This window comes from Thamnophis sirtalis, unplaced genomic scaffold, assembly GCF_051295495.1.
Source record: "Thamnophis sirtalis isolate CommonGarterSnake01/CBP01778 unplaced genomic scaffold, rThaSir2_p1.2 scaffold_6, whole genome shotgun sequence".
Lineage (NCBI taxonomy): Eukaryota > Metazoa > Chordata > Lepidosauria > Squamata > Natricidae > Thamnophis > Thamnophis sirtalis.
The window spans coordinates 104,894,418-104,913,895 of NW_028261386.1; the positions used below are offsets into that span (position 1 = coordinate 104,894,418).

General features: G+C 40.1%; 1 protein-coding gene across 4 annotated transcripts in view; it reads left to right on the forward strand.

The window, feature by feature from the left end:
• Positions 1–18,796, forward strand: part of TRAF3IP2 (TRAF3 interacting protein 2) — a 20,269-nt gene extending 1,473 nt beyond the window's left edge. Inside the window, exons 2-11 of one of the 4 annotated variants that reach the window (XM_087718626.1) lie at positions 2,523–2,603; positions 2,879–2,946; positions 4,008–4,763; positions 6,176–6,365; positions 8,466–8,662; positions 10,916–11,004; positions 12,026–12,094; positions 14,004–14,117; positions 16,096–16,170; positions 18,203–18,796. In XM_087718626.1, coding sequence (XP_087574752.1) covers positions 2,931–2,946; positions 4,008–4,763; positions 6,176–6,365; positions 8,466–8,662; positions 10,916–11,004; positions 12,026–12,094; positions 14,004–14,117; positions 16,096–16,170; positions 18,203–18,361 — 1,665 coding nt within the window. In that variant the 5' untranslated portion in view covers positions 2,523–2,603; positions 2,879–2,930 and the 3' untranslated portion in view covers positions 18,362–18,796. Of the gene's footprint in view, positions 1–2,522; positions 2,604–2,878; positions 2,947–2,974; positions 3,216–4,007; positions 4,764–6,175; positions 6,366–8,465; positions 8,663–10,915; positions 11,005–12,025; positions 12,095–14,000; positions 14,118–16,095; positions 16,171–18,202 lie in introns of all 4 variants that reach the window. The other 3 variants (XM_014055135.2, XM_014055137.2, XM_014055136.2) reach the window with 3 other exon arrangements.
• The last annotated feature ends 682 nt before the right edge of the window (positions 18,797–19,478 follow it).

A 19,478-nucleotide genomic window follows, 5' to 3' on the forward strand; every position in this document is an offset into this window, starting at 1 on the left:
GCTAACAGCGTGGCCTTTGAAGCTGGAATCTACCTAGCTTGCCATGTGTTATTCCACATTCTTCTTCTCTACTGTCAGAAAAGATTTAATCAAAAACAGAGGGAGTTTAATCAGCCTTGTTCTTTGGAGATTTCATAGGCTGACGCATGCCTTTAAAAGGGAAAGTACAGAGATTTTAATGAGGTTCAAATTGTCTTAAGAAATGCACAAATAGTTGGAGCAGAAGGGATTCTGGTCCCCCCCCCCCTTCTTCCTTCCAAAATGCTGGCCATGATTGGATATGAATTACAAACTTAATATGGACTCATTCAGGGCAAATTACCCAAACAAATTATCTTATTTGACTCCTCTCCCCTTTCCCACTTGACAGCCTGATTGGATTCATTATCCAGCAATCATTTAAATGTGTACACTGCTGCTGTCTGCTGGTATCTGAGCCAAACGGAAACACTTCCCCCCATCCCTGGAGTTTCATCTGCCTTCAGCCATACTGACAGGGCAGATGTAGGATGCACAGATTCCACAGCTGGGTGTTTTTGCTTGTAAGGGGGTGAGATTTCTGCCTCTGACTTTGTGGAAGGCCTTCAGGATTGCCTACCAAAAGATTCTTGAGTTGGATAATTCTAGACAAGGAAAGGAAAAACGAAATTTAAAGTATTCTTAAATACTACAGAGTAACATTGCTTTCTTGCTCAGATGTGGCAGTTTTACAGTCCATATAGATGTAAGGCTTGTAAGCCCAACTTTTGGGATTATATGTCAACACTAGATATATGTGGACTTGATAGGCGTATGTCTATTGCATTCTTCATTTCTGTTTAATTTTGTAAGAATTGAATTATAAGATGACTGAAGGAGTGGAAATGAGAAAGTGGCAATACAGTATAGAGAAATTTGCTTTATTTTCTCCTTTATATTTTTAAAATGCTGCAACTGTTTGGGTCAGGATGAGATTTAACCTGATACTTCAGTTTTCTGATTCAGCTTATTTCTTATGAAGTTTCGTTGAAGGGGTGACCCTTACCCCTGTAGAAATAAATACATTTTAAATATTTTTCTGGAATTCTGGAAGTGACTTGATATTAAAATGTATAGAACTCTTGCTGTCTTAAAATCACTCTCAGCTGTTTTTCTTCTGCAAAAAGTAAAAATAAATAATTTGGAGTTGTTTCAGTTCATTATTGAATTTTCCCCTTTATGCAACTGAAGCAAGGTTTGAAGAAATACTTGAAGTCAGCCCTACTGGAACTCATTGTTATTCTTCCAAACTTGGCAAGAAAATTAACCATGAAGAACATGTGCTTCCTCAAATGAAATGCATTGATTTTTGGACCAGAGAGCTGCACAGGTCAGAATGGAGAAACTCACACTCCATTTATTAGGATCCTAAGCCTGAAGATTTCCTTTCCCTTGCTGCTTCTGTGTGGTGGGAATGAGTGGGGAGAGGAACCAGTTGATCTAGTGCAATCTTTTTCAATCTTGGAAACTTTAGATGTGTGGACTTCCAATTCCTAGAATTCTCCAGCCCGCATACAGTCCTGTGTGAATCAGGGATCATGCAGTTGCTTTTTAAAATATATTTAGAAAACTGAAAGTAGGAGCTCCCATTGCATCTCAAAGCATATACCTCATTGATTTTTATGATACTACAGAGCAGTGATGGTGAATCTTTTTGGCACCAAGTGCCGAAACCGGAACGTGTGTGCGTGCCAGAGCACCAGAAACCCAAAGATCAGCTGGCGCATATGCCTGTTTTCAGGCCACTTTCTTGGCCGAAAAATGGTCCAAAAAAGGCTGGAAAATGCCCTCAGCCTGGTTTTAGGGCAGTTTTTTGGCCCTTTTTAGGCCATCTTCCGGCAATCTGGTGCTCGCGAAGACATGCACACAGGAAACCAGAAGAGCAGCTGGTGATGGCGTGTGTGCCCATAGAGAGAGATCTGAGTGCCACCTCTGGCATGCGTGCCACAGGTTCGCCATCACGGCTATAGAAGTCTACTGACTCTGATTTTAAAAATGCATGTGCAATTTTGAAGTTGGGAACTTGATGATGAATATTTTACCCACACATCACAACAAGCTTAGATACAATTGAATTGAATACTGTATTTGACAAAGTGTGATTATCAGACACACAAAGAATTTGTCTCCGGTACAGAAGCTCTCAGTGTGCATGCAAGCAACAGAACAATGATAATCATAATAATAATACCAATAAGAAGGGGGAGTAAAGAAGATAATAAGGATAAATAATACTACAGCCATACTATATGAGTAAATACACTGAGACATTAGACAGCCCTGTGAGAATTAGGTGTTCAGCAGTGATGGCTTGAAGGAAAAAACCTGTCCCTGCATCTAGTTGCTTTGGCCTGCAATGCCCTATATTGCTGTCCAGGCCTACCAAAAGAACAACTCAAAGAATATATGTTTTTTAATGTCTCCATAAAAGCATTCTGTTGATTGAAAATGAGCTAACTGAAACTTATTTATTGTATTCTTACCCTGTCTTTATTAATTTATAGGTAACTCAAGGCAGGGAGCGTACCCCACCCATATTCCTTCCTCTTCCTGTTGTGGTTCCCAAACATCTGAAGAACTCTAAGGTGAGGAAAAGTGTTTTAAAATACTTGTTTATTTGAATATCACACAAGCTATATCACTAGATCTCAGAGCATGATACAATTAATCATAAAGCAATAAGGCATTATTTTTATCCCACATCTCCTCTTTCAGCCATTTCAATGAGTGGAAATTGGGAACGAGCATATTTTTATGGAAATAAATCTTTTTCTAAATCTATTCTGTGAATGATGACCATAATTGTTTATTTATGTTATGATTTATATTTTCTCTCCCTCCCCCCACCCCTCACCCTTAGCTACCATTTGCACTTGGTATTTATTTCCAGAGATTTCCTACAGGATATTGAAATGACATCCTTACAAGGTTAGTGTTTTGTTTTGCCACTTTGCAGAGCCTTTTATTCAGACCGAACCACGGATGATAAAACACATCATGGTTGTCTAATCTTGAACCGGATGAATTATGTCAAATGCGTTAGAAAATTTCAGCCTCTCAAAAACCTTGCAGGAAGGTTTTGCCAGCTCAGTTTCCTCCACTGGTCCACTGACTAGGTCCTAAAGATTGGATGGAATAAAGAACTATGGTGAAGGGAGCAATCAAAACTCTAACTATGACAATCTAAATTCTTTCAGGTATCTAGGCAAGCGTTGGCCAAGTCAGTCATCTTTTTAAAGTATTACCATAAGATGCCCAATTATGTAATACAATTCAGTGTCATGCCTACAAGCCATCTTTTCTTTTGGACTTCAGGCCTGCTACACTTTCTACTGTCTACTTTCTAGTGTGGAAAAATGGGAGGGGGGATTATAAGGAGTTTGGTGATATGTAGCCATAATAACATTCTTCTTAGAAACTCAAGGTCATTTTTGTCTCTGCACCTGGCCGGAACTGGATGGGAGGAATCTGTCTTCATGGCAGTGGGAGATTGGACCATGTGATGAACTTGTGGATGTTGGAGCAGGATCTTGAACTTTCAACTGGGTGGGAAAACCGGGAAGCTTTTAGATTTGGGTTTTCCCAGATGTGCCAAATTGGAACTTTGAGGAATCTTTTGCCTCAGACTCTGATTTCATTTTGGATGCTATTTGGAACCCTGACATTCAGCCAATTCCAATTTTACCCCATCTTCCAGATTCTGCAGAGATTCTCAGTCATTCTCAGTTCAAGGTGCTTTTTCAGGAGGCAACTTTACTTTCTTGTTTTTTCTTTTGAAAACATTTCACTTCTCATTCAAGAAGCTTCTTCAGTAGAAGCTGACAGGATAGTGGGGAATGGAAGGATGTTATATTCTTCCAGATGTGTTGCTTCCATGTCTCAGATTTCCCATTTTATTGCTGGGACCACATCTGAATTAGATACATTTATGCAGAGTAAATAATAAACCTTTTTTATACTGTATATTTCCCCTCCTCTCCCCACTTTAGGTGCTACAATGAGTCGAAGTATTCCAGTTGAAGTGGATGAAACTATTGATTGGTCTCCATTTCCAGAACATTCACTGAAAGAGGCTTCGAACCCTTCTGTAGAAGTTATAAATAACTCAATGCCTATGGGATCTTATGCACCGCAAACATCTCATCCGATATATGGGCAACTAGGATTCTATAAGCACCTTGACCATGTCAATTATAATAATAGCATACTGGAAGCTTATGGCCATAGTCTTCCGGAAGACACCTATGATTCTAGAAGAGGACAATTTCCTGGCCCATCCAGCAATTCAACAGATCGTTCAGAATGTAATCATTTGCCTCAACACAAAACAAACCAGCTCTTGAGGTCTCAACCATCAGCTGATTCTCTTGACATTGGGCACAATTCTAGTAATTTGCAAAGAAGTTCATCTGAAATATCCCAGCATTCATTTGGTGAAAATCAGGAAAACGTAAAGCCCAACTGGCAGCATGATAATAGGGTGCCAGTAGACCTAAGGACAGAAGATGCAGGATATGATTCTCAGCCTCAGGATCCTCTGGGCATTGGACAACCTGAGCTTCCCTTGTCCTTTACTTCTGTTTTGAACATACAAGACCTTCCAAGGTCTCTGAGGTCCAGAGAATATCCACAGATGGACTCTCTGTCTTACCCTTTATTTCCACAGATGCCCCATCTTTATAATTCACCACAAGCTCAATGGCATCCAAGATACTACAATCAGAATATGTACCGCCAGAATCCATGTAAGCTCATTGGTCATAAATGGTGTTTCCCCTGGTACACATGCATTTACTGCATTTTTGTAAAATGGTTGTCCCTATTGGCTGGGGTTTTGTCATACTTAAGTGTAATGTTGTAATTTATTGGGCTTTGATTTCATATGTTGTATGAATTCATTACTGCATCCTTAATCAAGTGATTCCAGCCAACCCAGATTATTCAATAAGCTACAATTAAGAAAATCTTAATGTGTGACATTACTATATTTAATGCCATGCGTAATTTAATGAATAGCAAAGGGATGCTGTGCTTGCAGGAATCCCAAGCACTTCTTCCAAATTGTTTTTGAGCCATGTGCAGCCTTAGTGAGTTGCATGGGGGGTTTAGTCAATAAAATGTGAATAAATAAAACCATGTCTTGGTACAAGGAATGCATCCAATTTGATCATGCCATCATACAGATCGTCCTTGATTTACGACCAAAATTTCTGTTACTGAGACCTTTTTAAATGAATTTTACCCCTTTTTATGACTTTTCTTACCACATTTGTTAAGTGAATCACTGCAGTTACTAAGTTAGTAACATGGTTGTTAAGGGAATCTAGTTTTTCCGTTGATTTTGCTTCTCAGAAGGTTGCAAAAGGTGATTGCTTGACCCCAGGGCACTGTAACTATCATAAATGTGAATCAGTCTGAATTTTGATCACATGACCATAGGGATGCCGCAATGATTGCATGTGTGAAAAATGATCATATCAATTTTTTTTTGCTGTTGTAACTTCAAACAGTCACTAAATGAACTGTTGTAAATTGAGGACTGCCTATACCCGGGATGGCGAACCTCTGGCACGCGTACCACAGGTGGCACATGGAGCCATTTGTCAGGGCACGGGAGGTGTTTTTTTAAAGGCATTTTTCAGTTCCGGTTTGCTCGTAGGGTCATTTTTAGTCCTCCGGAACCTTCAGAGAAGCCTTCTGAAGATCCCTGAAGCCTCCGAAGGACTAAAAACGGCCCTACGAGCAAACTGGAAGTCCATTCCCGAACTTCCGGTTTGCCCATAGGGCTGGGTTTTTTTGCGCTCCAGAGGCTTCAGGGAAGCTCCTGAAGCCTCCGGGGGGCGTCAAGGGGGGTGGGGGAAGCTGTTTTCGCCCTCTCCATGCTCCCATAAAGCCTCTGGAGCCTGGGGAGGGCAAAAAAAAACATGCAAAAAATGGGGGAGTACCTGTCATGCGCGCATGCACACTGGGGGGATCGCGTATTGCATTATGGGTGCAGCACGCCCACGCACGACCCCCCCTGCGCTCCCCCCGCTTATGGCACGTGAACCAAAAAAGGTTTGCCATCGCTGGCCTATACCATCTATTTACCTGTTATGGAAAGGAGTCTCACTTATACAATAGCCTGAATTTTTATTTTCTGTTATGTTATGTTTAGATGGGCAAACCCCCTACCAACATTTTGCACGTTCACCTCAAGTGCAGCTTCCTCTTCCTGGGCCTTGTGCAAGAGTCACCCGCCCTGCGCAGCAAATAATCCCGCATTATTCTAGTCCACATGGACCCAAGTGTAATGAAGAAAGACTGCCTCAGGGGGAAAGCTCTTCCGAAGGACTTCAGAGATTTCAGTAAGTATTTTCCAACCTTGGAGCTTATTTTATTTTTTGCAGGCAAAGCTAATGATGATTATTTTAGCATCCTGTGTATATGAGCGGTATGCTAACCTTTGCCTGGATAATATCAACACACCTGCCATCTCATTTGCTCCTATAATCAAGGCTGATGGCTCACCTGAGGCTAAGTATATATACAAAGAGGTTCCATTTATAGTTACTGTGAACCAGAATTTAAAACTACTGCCTAACTTAGTCATTATTTGTTCCAAATATATGAAGAATGGCTGCTTCAGATTCAGACAAGCTTAAATTTACCAAGCCACTGACTTAGAGTAAAACAGAATACTAGAAATGGGCAAAAGTACAAATTCACTTACAATAATTAATGTGCCATTAAAGTGCATTTGGCCATTTCATTGTTTAAATTAAGTCTTCATTTGGCCATGATTGATCAGATATAAAGACTGTCATTGCTGTTATTTTGACACAACTTTTGATTGGATGATTCTTCAAGACACAGTAAGTCATTAGTGGGTAAACTACATTAGTGTATTGGGGTGTCAAATGGGCCGGGTGTGTCACGCAGGCCACGCCCTCCCCGGCTCTGCAAAGGCAAAAGAGTCACAATATGTTAAGTGACACGATGGAGTTTGACACCCGTGATCTAAAGGTTCTGAATGAAACTGCAAACCTTTTTTGCCTCTTTCTCTAAACTTCTCACCTCAAGAGTATAGTAATTTATTGCTGTGAGGTCATCTACGAAATGTATATAAGCCTAAAGTAATTTAAAACCTCCCTAGTCATTTCACTGAGGCAAATTGAATGGTCTTCCCAGGCTGAATTGCCTTGTTGATATGAATCTCTGCTGCTTCTCACAGGCCTAACTGATTTCTGGCAGGGAAACCAAATAATTCTTATATACTTTGTTTCTGTTCCAGGTTCAGTAATTACATGTCTTTCTCCTTGTTAGCTTCCAGGTTTTCTAGATGTAGTGCTTTCTCTTCTCCTGCCTCTTTGGATTATTCACCCAGCGCTAGCCTCTATCTAATAACTAAATTATGAAGACTCACTAAATTATGGCATCAGACAACCAGTCATAACAATCAGAGTGTGGGTGGATTTGGAATTGAAAGTGGGTGGAGTTTGTAGTAATGTAGGATTACACACACCATCTTGTCATCTCCCATGAAACTAGTTTGAAGGCCACATGACCACTGACAACTGCAGGTTACACAATTTGGAACTAGATTGTAAACATTGTCCTTCAACATAGACAATTCATCTTGCATAGTAAGGGTTATGTCTGCGTGCCCACATATTGTATACTACTGCTTCTCCAAGGAACAAAGTATATTTGGAATGAATGAGGCGATGCAGGGCAGATAGTGACTAACATACATGTGTTTCCTGCTCCAAACCGTAATGGAGTTTTGAAATGATTTACAATTCCCACTTCACAAAGGATTAGCGGCTACAGTAACCCTGACTTCAGGATTGATTGAAATTGCAGAACTGTTTTTATCCCACAGGAAGAGGAGATCTCGGATTCCTATCAAATGCTTCAGGATTTCTTTAAAATTTTTAAGATAATAAAAGAACAAAAGAAATAATTGGAATCAAAAAAGTAAAAATGCCAGGGGCAGGCTTCTTTTAAGATCCTGATGGTCTTTTCAAGAGCTTGGATACACTTGGCATATGGAAAGTATACTTCAAGATGTATTGATACCACTTCCTCCCATCCTTATTTTGAGCAACAAACCCTGTTGAAGTCATTAGGATTTCTGATTGCAGTCTTGCACCGTCCCTGAGCATCTTCAGTCCTGGCAGGCCCCAATTACAAATGGTGGCAGACTGGTTTAAGTCGAATCTGCCCCAATTCTGTTTCAATAAATAGGAGAAAGCTTAATTCATTTTTTTTCACTTTAGAACAAAAGAAGCTTTTGGGTGGGGTCCTTAATCTTCCCTGGCCTATAAATGCAGTTTTCCCCAGCTATTTCTGAACACAGAGAATCATTATGCCTTTATTATTAAGAAAGGACACCGAACATGTACTTAGAATCATGAGATTTGAACATTTTCAGAATTTAAAGTGGTTTTTCTTTCTCTCCTCAGTGACCAGTTTCAGAATCAGATGCTTGAGAATAACGCACCATTCAAAATATACGGTGCCCATGAGGGCGTAGAGAGATTTCCTTTTGATTCTATGGCTCAGTCTGGCAGTATGACCACCTCTGGGGCTATCCCAAGGCCCCTGACTAATTCTGCAGCCAGAGGGACACTGAGGACCAGCAATTTGCCTGAAGAGCTACGTAAGTTTCTGCTCTTTCTTGTTTGTTAGTTTTGTTAGTTTGTTAGTTGTTTGTTAGTTGTTTGTCTGTATTTACTTGCTGGAAATAAGTAAAGATCATTGCCCTTCCCCCACCCCCATAATATGTATCAAATACCATTTTTGCATTATTGAGTTCTTCTACTGATTGAGAGATTTGTAGAGCTATATTAGCAAAAAGCTTGAAAGACTTTCCTATAAATCTTTCTGATTTATATACTGTAGCTAGCCTATTCAGCACAGGACTCTGGGTGTCTCTTTGTGCTTGCAAAATGAAAAGAGAAACACTCAAAGAACAGGATTAAAAACACAGGCAGGGACAAAGTTTTAAAAAGCTGAAGGAAAACCAAAAAAGATTTTATCTTGTTGTTTCTTCTTCTGTAAACAGAGACCCTAGTACAACGTCTTCTTAGATAGAGGTGGACAATAGACAGATAGTCCTTGATCTATAACCCAAAATTTGTGTTGCTACATGAGACATTTGTTAAGTAAGTTTTGCTCTTCTTGCCACAGATGTTAAGTGAACCATTGCAGTTATTAAATTAGTAACCCGGTTGTTAAGTGAATCTGGTTTCCCCATTGACTTTGCTTGTCAGAAGGTCGCAAAAGAGATCACATGACCCCGGCACACTGCAACTGTCGTAAATGTGAATCAGTTGCCAAGCATCTGAATTTAAATGACATGACCATGGGGATACTGCAACAGTCCTAAGTGTGAAAAATGGCCATGTCTCTTTTTTCAGTACCGTTGTAACTTTGAACAATAACTAAGTGAACTGTTGTAAGTTGAAGACTACCTGTACAGTAATGAGCTCTGAATGATCCTGAAACTGCAGCTGATATAGAAAGCAGTGATTAGATTTCTGAGTTGGGGAGTCTTATCGGGGACACAAGACACTTTCGCTGAAGTCGCTACAGTGACTTCCAATTAGCAAAGAAGACAGGTGCAAGGTTTTGTTTTGACTTCTACAGCTGTAATTTGAGGTCTGAATTTTGGGGATGTCTTTACTCTTACACAGGGGTCCCGAACCTCTGGGCCGCGTTCCACTACTGGGCCTTGAACCATTTGGAACCAAGCTGTGGAATTGGTGGATGAGCAGGGAGCAGTTTGCCCAATGCTTGTGCAGAACCATTCCCTCTCCACCGGTCCACAAAGCTAGAAAGATTGGGGAACTCTGCTCTTACAGACTTGCCTGATGACTAAAATCCAAAGGTCCCTGTTGAGACCACAGTGGTTGTTTATTTATACTTGCATATATACAATTTAGGGGCACCCGATTTGCAATGATTCCGGCAGCCTAGAGTTAAAAAACAAGAACAGTACCAAACGTAAATTATAAGATGCAAGAAGACAAATGTATGAACCAGTGATGGCGAATCTATGGCACCATGTCGCCTGGCACGGCCCGATGTTGCCCATTCCTTTTCTGGGTTTCTGACACGTATGCGCGTACAACGATCAGCTGGCCTTCATGCATGTGGCAGTGCTGAAAACTGGGAGAGCTGGTCTTCCGTTTTCCAGTGTGATCAGCCAGCTGATCGTCACACGTGCATGCATACCAGTAACCGGAAGACTAGCTGGCCACTGTGCATGCATGTGCCGGAAACTGGAAGTTCATTTTCCAGCATGTGTATGTCCCTCTTCTGTGTTGCGTTCCGGACGAGTGTGTGTCTGGGCACTCGGTGCCGAAAAGGTTCACCATCACTGGTATTAACAATCCCCTCCTTCATGCAGTAGGCTCAACCATCAACCTTCTCCCAAATGTGGCAGAACAGCCAGGTTTTAATACTTCCTGAGCCTCATCAGTTCTGAGATGTAACCAGCACCATGAATCGCACCCAGAAGCCAATGGGTAAGACATAAAACTCATGGAGCAGTAAAGTCACAATGGCATAATGCAGTCTACCCATGGCTGTCTGTACCGCTGCATGCTAGACCAGCTGTACCTTCTAAGTAGCCTTCAAGGTCAACCCTGTGTAGAATGCATTACAATAGTCCACTTGTGAGGTGGCCAAGGCATTAGCGACTGTTTGGAGAATCTCCTGGTCCAGGAAGGATGAAATTGATGGCACTAGATGTACAAAGGGCCTCTTGGCCACACCTGCCACCTTCTCTGCAGCATATCGTCTTGCAGCTACTCATGGTAGGCTGCCTTTGTGAATTTTTTGGAATTCAGAACTCTTTTGTTTCACCAAGCACACCTGTTTTATTTATTGATAATTATACTTCTCCTAGGTAAAGTCTTTATAACCTATTCTGTGGACGCAGCTGTGGAGGTCATGAAATTTGTGAACTTTTTATTTGTGAATGGATTTCAGACTGCGGTAAGTATTTTATTCTGGATGCCTGCTGCACTGCAAAGAGAAAAAGTGTGAATATCTGAAGAGAGGCAATTCTAAATTCAAAGTGGTATTGTTTGTTTTGAATGTGCCTGCCTGCCTAAATATTGTATATTTCATAATGAATATTATATTAAAAAGCGACATAAATTTCATTTAAGTAATACATGTAAATGTGAATTTAAAGTGAATGTATTGACTGGAAGTGATGTAAGAAATAAGAATTGTAACTTATTTATAAAAGGTGTCTCCAGCAGCACTCTGGATGTGTGAACAACATTCAGAGAGGTTGACTTCAATATTAGTAGGAACAGACCTATTTTCATGTCAAGAATTACTCTTTATATTTTATTCTTCCGTGGCAGTAACTTTATGAACATCTTCCTCCAAGACTGAGTGAAACATACTCTTGACATGGTAGATACGAATTCATGATGCGTAATGGCAGAAGTTGGCCTGGCATTTTGCAAGCTATGGAGGCAACAAATTTGGCTCATTCTAACAAGAGCTTCCTTTTTTGTCCATGACCAAAGGAAGGCCATTTTCTGGGACTCCTAAAGATCCTGGTTGGGTCGAAACAGTATGCAGTATTTTAACACGACACTCATAGTTTTGGCAAAATGTGTGAATTCGAGCACTGTGGTTTGTAAACCATGAGTTACGACAGGTGAGTATAACTTTTTGGGCAGATGAGGTCATCATGGGGATGGCACAGGTGCAAAGTGGGCAAGGCCTTATCACACAAGTGGTTTTTTTTCCAGGATGAATCAAGTCGATCTAACCAATTTCTCCATTGTGATATGAACTACAAAATTTTTACCAAGCTGTACTAAACGTAGGATATTTTTTTTAATGGACAGTATTGTTGGTGTAGCTATATTTGCATTGAAAGCTTCTTAAATCAAACTGTTTGGAAAGGATGCCAATGTTGCATGAAGGTTAAAGTAGCCTCCTAGAGACCAGCCAGTGCTAAAGAAATCATATTAATATTTTCACTTTTTAACAGATTGACATATTTGAGGACACCATCCGAGGAATTGATATTATCAAGTGGATGGAACGTTATCTAAGTGATGTAAGTAAAGATAAAATGTTAATCTTGCACTTTTTTCGTGCATGGAATACTTAAGTTTGCTTCCTAAGGCACAATGAACTAAAATAGGAATCTGTTCTCTCCTTTACACGTGGCTTACTTATTAATATTTTTCCTGCCTTGTCTCCCTCCCCTTTCCTCGAATTTAAAATGGAAGCAACTGAGAGAAGGAAGCCTGGCTCTCTTTTTATCAGTAATATTCCTTTGCTGAACATTTTGAGGAATCTTTCTCTGAGTAATGAGCTATCCATCTTGTCTGTGTTATGTAAAGGAATGTATGTGTGTGTGAGGAGTGAGGGGGGGGGAGAGAGAGATAAAGAGTGAACAAAAACATATATCAAGCACATCAATTAGCTATGTTGTATATTTTGGATTAGGTTCAAAGAAACATATGAGCAGCAGTGGACTGCCAAGAGAACGTGATTTACATGTTGAACTAACCTATAGTTGTTCATATGGGTAGGCCATGTAAACCCAGGCTATTGGGGCTTGGTTTACCAAATAAGATTTAACTTTTGCTTAATTCATTACATGAACCTGCCGCTGGTTCTGCTCACTTTAACAATTTGATGAGATAGACAGGTCTTGCTTGGAAAGAAAAAGATTATGATACCCAGAAATCTATCGGTTGCTAGAAACAGCATGCTGGACAGATAAGTTTGCATATGTTGCAGTGGTGGGTTTCTGCCGGTTCGCACCGGATCGGGAGAACCGGATGGTGAAATTTACCGATCCGGTGAGAGAAGGTTCGACCGGTGGACCCGGAAGTAACTTGGGGGGTGGTCATGTGACTTGAGTGTGCATGAGTGATGTCAAGTTGGCCATACCTGCCCAGTCACGTGACTGCCAAGCCACGCCCACAAAATAGGCCATAACCACAGAATAGGTTCTAAAAAAATTTGAAACCCACCACTGATATGTTGGCTTAGTAGTCGTGCAAGACTAGATAAGGAAATCATATAGATAAAAGGCGGTTTCCAAAGCTTTGTACCTATGCCACAACAATGTGGAAGCCAAAGTGGCTGGTAAATCCCCCAAGTCAATATCCTGCCAGTGTTGAGTGATAAACAAAAGGAAGCATGTGCTACACTTCCAGTAAGCTTCATACCCCTACAAAAGTGACACATACTGTAGATTCCACAAAGAACAAACTGACAATTTTGGTCTCATCTCCCTATTACATTACTGTCTTGTCTACCCCTCAGCCAACTGAAGATGATAATATAGTAGAGCATGCTCTACCAAGCAGAAAAGGTTGTCCCCTAGCCCTGCTATAAATTTCAATGCTCTTTCTGGTTTCAGATAGGATACAGTCATTTGTAAAGCCACAGTGTGAATTAGTAGAGTGTATATGAATCAGTGTGAATTAGTACCGTGTATGAATTCTCCTTTGTGGAAGGAGGATCTTTGTGATTACGGCTTGTTTGTTTTTAAATCTATCTCCTAAAAATAAGTTTTTAATTTTGTGGCTTCTCTTGAAAATAAGGTGTTTAATTTCTTCCACAGCCTCTTAGCTACTCCAAGCTGTGAGAATCAACATTATAAATATGCATATTGTGTCTGTGTGTGTGTTTGTGTTTTGTACAGTAGGCATAATTATGTTCAATAGGCTGAGTTGGTGATTTTTTTTTGTGATTCAGCATGGCCAATGCTGAAAAATATTTTCTCTCTCCGTTAAATTAAACTCTGCTTCATGGGAGATCCAGGAAATCTGGTATGAGGAATTCCAATGTATACTGTACCGTCTGACTGCCAAAAGGAACTGGCTTGCCTTATGCTTCCAAGGAACATCAGATCACGTAAAGTCCCAGCTGGCAGCTTTCCCAGCTGTTTTTGCCCAACTGTGCTGCATTTTATGATTTCATAAAAGTGTTTCTCTTTCTGACAGAAGACCGTAATGATAATCATAGCAATCAGTCCAAAATACAAACAGGATGTTGAAAGGGCTGAATCCCAGCTGGACAAGGACGAACATGGTTTACATACTAAGTACATCCACAGGATGGTGAGTGAGGACACGTGCTTGCCATTTCAAAAGGAAGTCTTCCGCTTCTTCTTCTTCTTCGGCCAAATAATTGGCGTTTGTGCTGTGGTTAAGCCCTGCTTTGTTCGTATTTAAAACTTTGCTCTCTGCTGTGCTTTTTAGAGGGCACGTCAACTCCATGTTCTGTAAATGCAGTTGATTATATGTGTGGCTTTGTGACCTGTTTAAATCCTTTCATGCTCTGTTCAAATCTCTGCCATGTGATCTATAAGTACCCATTGGGGAGCAAGGGAGGCAAGTGATGACATTTGCATCTTAACAGCATTGTGCCTTGCCACAGATGACTATGATATGAACATATCTTATGCCTGCACTGAACATGTGGAACACAGAAAACTGCTACACACACACACACACACACACACACACACACACACACACACACACACACTGGAGCCCACTGATGGCAGACTGAAAAAACCCCAAACAGAATTGTATTTTGTGGAATTGTTCTAGCTACACTTTCATATCCACCCCTGAGTTACTGTGTTCTCTTTCTCTGAGCATTTGATCTTTGTCTCCCTATGGCTTCTCGATTACCACAGAGACTCAGCTTGATAACATGTGTGAGGATTCTCTCTAGGGTTTCCTAGATCAGATTGAATATACTGCAACAGAGCTTCCTCCCTTTCAGCGAGGAATGAAATGCTATACAACTGGCTTGTCTAGAAAGCTTCCAACAGGACAGATTTATCACAGAGTGAGAGCAGACCCATACATGCAGCGGGAGGAAAGGCGGTGTTTTAGACATGCAAAGATAAGCTCCCTTCTGTGGCAGTGGTGGGGGAAAGAGGCAGAGAAGGGAGGAAAAGCTATTTGATCCTTACTAGCAGTGAATATTTTCTGACACATATTTCAGTCCTACAGTTCAGCAAATGCCACATACGCCTTGATCCCATTCCACTGATTTTGATAGAAGTTAGTGTTTTCTCTCTAGGCTCCCAAGGAGGCCTAGCCCTTGATGCAGTGACAAGCCTGCTGTCAACGTTGTAATGTGTTGTCCCAACTTCCTTTATTCTTTTTAGTGTTTTGCAAATGGCTGATGCTCTGAAACCTAAAGCAGCATATGAATGCTTAAATCAGACTGGTGATACGTTATGGCTGGGGTATTTCAGTCAGAGATAAAACTGGACTTGTCTGACTATTCCAATCTCTATCTGCTCTCAATCTCTAAAGCAAGATTATTACAGATTAAACTCCAATTGATATTTTCATTACTATTGTCATACTTAAAAGAAAAATTCAGATGTAAGTGAATAAGCCCTGCAATGTAATTGAAAAGCTTCTAGAAATGAAATACAATTCTGCTTTCAATTGTCCATATGCAGTAGCATTCAACAGGTGTATAAATACAAGACAAAGGCCTTCCAACAAAAATACGCAGCAATAAACCTCACAGAACAGCATATGCATCTTGCACACGTTTATCTGTTGCTCAGTGATAAGGGGTAATTAACACCTAGGCTCCTTAGTGCTCTCTGAGCTTGGTTATTTTTTTGCAGATGTTTCATTATCCAAACTAGGTAATATCATCAGTGCACTGATGTTACCTAGTTTGGATAATGAAACGTCTGCAAGAAAGCAACCAAGCTCAGAGAGCACCAGGGATCCCTTCATTCAACCCTGAGCTACAAATATTCTCCTTTACTGGTACACCCCGGCTCCCCTACTTCCAAAAATCTAGAATGGAAAACAATATTGCTCAGATCAGGGCACTTATGTGATGTGCCTAACATTGGATCACAACCTACTTTTGCCCCTCTGATTTCTATGCAATTCATAATCCAAGAAAAACATACATAAATCTATCTGATTGTGTCAGTGTGCTACTGTAGGGATATGAGTCTGTTTATAGCTGAAGGCCATTGTACATTAGAAATCAGAACACATACATCTGAAATTAATGTTGACAAATTTTCATTCTTTTGTATGTTTTCAGATGCAAATTGAATTTATACAGCAAGGAAGCATGAACTTTAGATTCATTCCTGTGCTCTTTCCCAATGCAAAAAAGGTAATATGACAAAGGCAGAATAATTCCATTTTGGTTCTTGATGAAAATTTAAATTAGATATATAACATTTTAAAAAAATATTTGGGAATGTGAAGTAAAAATTCTTTTGGCATTTTATGTAACAATTTTGAGAAATGTTTCACAATGCTCTTAAAACAGAATTATAATTTATATCAAAACAATACTTCTACTCTCAATCTGTACCCAAAATCTGTCCTGCAGAATATGGAAAAATTTTTACACACCAACTAGGTTCTCATACTGTGTAGATCAGAATCTCATTGTGTAGAACTACAGAATTGGAAATAATTCAAATTAAAGCATTGGTGACATGTGGCTATCTAATATCTATCACATCTAGTGACACAGAGACCATCAACCCTCTAGGTATTTAATTCTTCTGTCGAACTACTCTTGTATTCTTATAATTTTAAATTATTACTTGTCCTGCTGTCTGCGATGTTAACGAACAAGTCTTGGCCTTCTACTTTGTGATGCCTTTTATTCAGTTTACATTTCTAGACTCCCATGCTACTTCATTGGGCTTTTCTGAATCCCACCTAGTTAATCTAAGAAGAATTCAGATTAAAAGTCTAATGCCCAGAACTGGTGGGTCTGATTAATGCATAATGAAATAAACTTAGTTCCAGTGATTTGGAAACTATTCTTCTAGTGATGCAGTATAGTTGACAAATCCATGTTGACCTCTGTAATTTCAGCATTATTAACAAACATTTTTCATTCTAATTTCATTTGGTACTTTATCCATTATCTCAAATTTCACATTTTATGAAGTCTATTAGACCATCAGCAAATCTTTCAGTACCCTAGGATGACGTTTATCTGACCCTGGAGATTTAAATTGATTCAAAATATAGAAAAAATGTATCAGTTGAAAACAAACCTGTTCCTTGACCTTGCTCTTCACAACTGCTTAGTGAAACATATACTCCCATATTGGTTTTTTTTTTAAATAGCCAAGATGGGAATTGACTAGTTTTGCCTTTTCTTTGTTACCTGCTAACATTTTGTTACCTTCTTTAGAAGCTGATATACTAATTATTTTGTTTCATTTTGAACATTTTTAAACATTTTTTTGGGGGGGGGGATTCTAGAGGCTGCATTTTTCCTTTGTTACAACATGAATCCTTGTTTGTTTGGTTATAACTTAGCATGAGGTGTGATCCTACTCATAATCATATTCAAATAGGCTGTTGTATTTATAAATCTGTATATTACCGTGTTTTCCCGAAAATAACACAGGGTCTTATTTTCTTTTAACCCCCCAAATAAGGGCCTGGCCTTACTTTTGGGGAGATCTTATTATTTTTGAGGTGCAGGAGGCGGCGAGTGTGGTCACCTCATGGCTGCTGCTGTGTTGCAATATTTTGGGGGAGGGCTTATTTTCAGAGGAGGGCTTATTTTAGCGCATGTGCTCAAAAGCTTGATTGGGCTTATTACCTAGGGAGGTCTTATTTTCAGGGAAACAGGGTAGGAATATAACAAAATAAGCCCTCCTATTCCCCTTGTAATATCACATACAAGAAAATGTAGGAACCATCTTTATAAATTCTCCTTAATCGGCTTGGGAAAAGTTACTACCATAATCTAGCGTAGGTTAGTCAAGATCCTCCTGAAGCTTTGCTATCAAAGCTATAGGGAAGCTACAGTACATGACTCTACTGTACCATAACATTATAACTATGGAATGCAGATTTATAGAACATTAAAGCTGAATGATGTAAGAAGCAATAAACATGCTGGGAAAATGCTTCATACAAGTGATTTCACAAGGAATTACTGAAATTGTTCAGAAAAGAAATCCACAGCAATTAATTAATTGCTTGGTTTGTTGGCAAAGACATACGAGGAAGACTGGGGAAACTCATGTCAAATGTGGAGTCTGTAACTCTAATGGTGAGTATGTCTCAAAAGCTGCTATTAAAAATCAGGAGGGATTATATATTGTTTCTTTCTCTCTTCTTTCCTACCCACATTCTTCTCTCTCTTTTTGACTTTTCCTTCTCCACAGGAACATGTGCCTACCTGGCTTCAGAATACTCATGTCTACCATTGGCCTCGGAATAAAAAGAACATTCTGTTGCGTTTGCTGAGAGAAGAGGAGTATATCGCACCTCCAATAGGACCTCTGCCCACTCTCCAGGTTGTTCCATTAGGAGCGCACATCTGAAGCACACATGGACTAAATAGTGTATGATTCTCTTGGCTGATGGCCAGAGTTTTCCTGGCTACCCTTCTGGGTAATGAACGGCATATGCACCCTTCTCCCCTTCCCGCCACAAATAGAATTTGTCTTGGGGTGCAGCAAGCCAATGTGTTTCCTTTCCTTCTGAAGGTCTCTTTCTCATACTGATCAGGCACATTGCTGCATTTCAACAAACTGCAAATGAAAAATGTATTTCGTGGTTTTTGCTTTCTTCTTCTTGAGCAACATTCCAAGTCTGCAGTAAAGCAAGCAAATACTACAATGAGACTGAGTATGCAAAAAAAAAAATAGGATACTCTTGTTGATTCACAGCTCGTTTTGTTGTCAGATAGATGGACATATATTGTAAAATAATATTCCAATGCTGTTTCATGTACACGATAAAGGAGTTACTTTTCATATGGGCTGTCATTTTTGTGGTAAGAAAAACACGAGAGTTTAACGTTTGTATTGTAGGTAAACATAGTCATGATCTTCCAGGATGCTATTTAGTTAGTTAGTTAAACATAGTTTGCAGATGATCCATAACATAATTAAGAATATTCTTTCTCTTGCTTCGCCTTAGAGCAAGGCCATGTTTTACATTTCACATATGGCTGTTCTCAAAATGAATACCTACCATAGGTTCTTCCTGATAACAGATACTATTGCTTATAATAATGGTTTAACATCTCTTTGTCAACAATAGCGAACTATGAATAAGCTAGGGCAGTGATAGATAACCTTTTCCGGACCAAGTGCCCAAAGCACGCATGTGCCCCCCCCAAAAAAAGTGTAATGCATGCATGGCTCGTGCATGCACCTGCACCCACCCGCATGCACCCTGCCCCCCACACGGCAGAGCCCTGAAGACCAGCTGGTCGGTGGGAGGTGCGTGCGCATGCGCAGCAGAGCTGAATTGGGGTGATGGCTCACATGCCCACAGAGAGGGTGCTGCGTACCACCTCAGGCACATGTGTCATAGGTTCACCATCACGGAGCTAGGGAATACCTGCTAAGGTGACATGGAGAACAGCAAGATGCTTGACTCGAGATGTTGTTTGAAGGACGAGATAGATAGCAAGAAACTTCAGTAGATTTT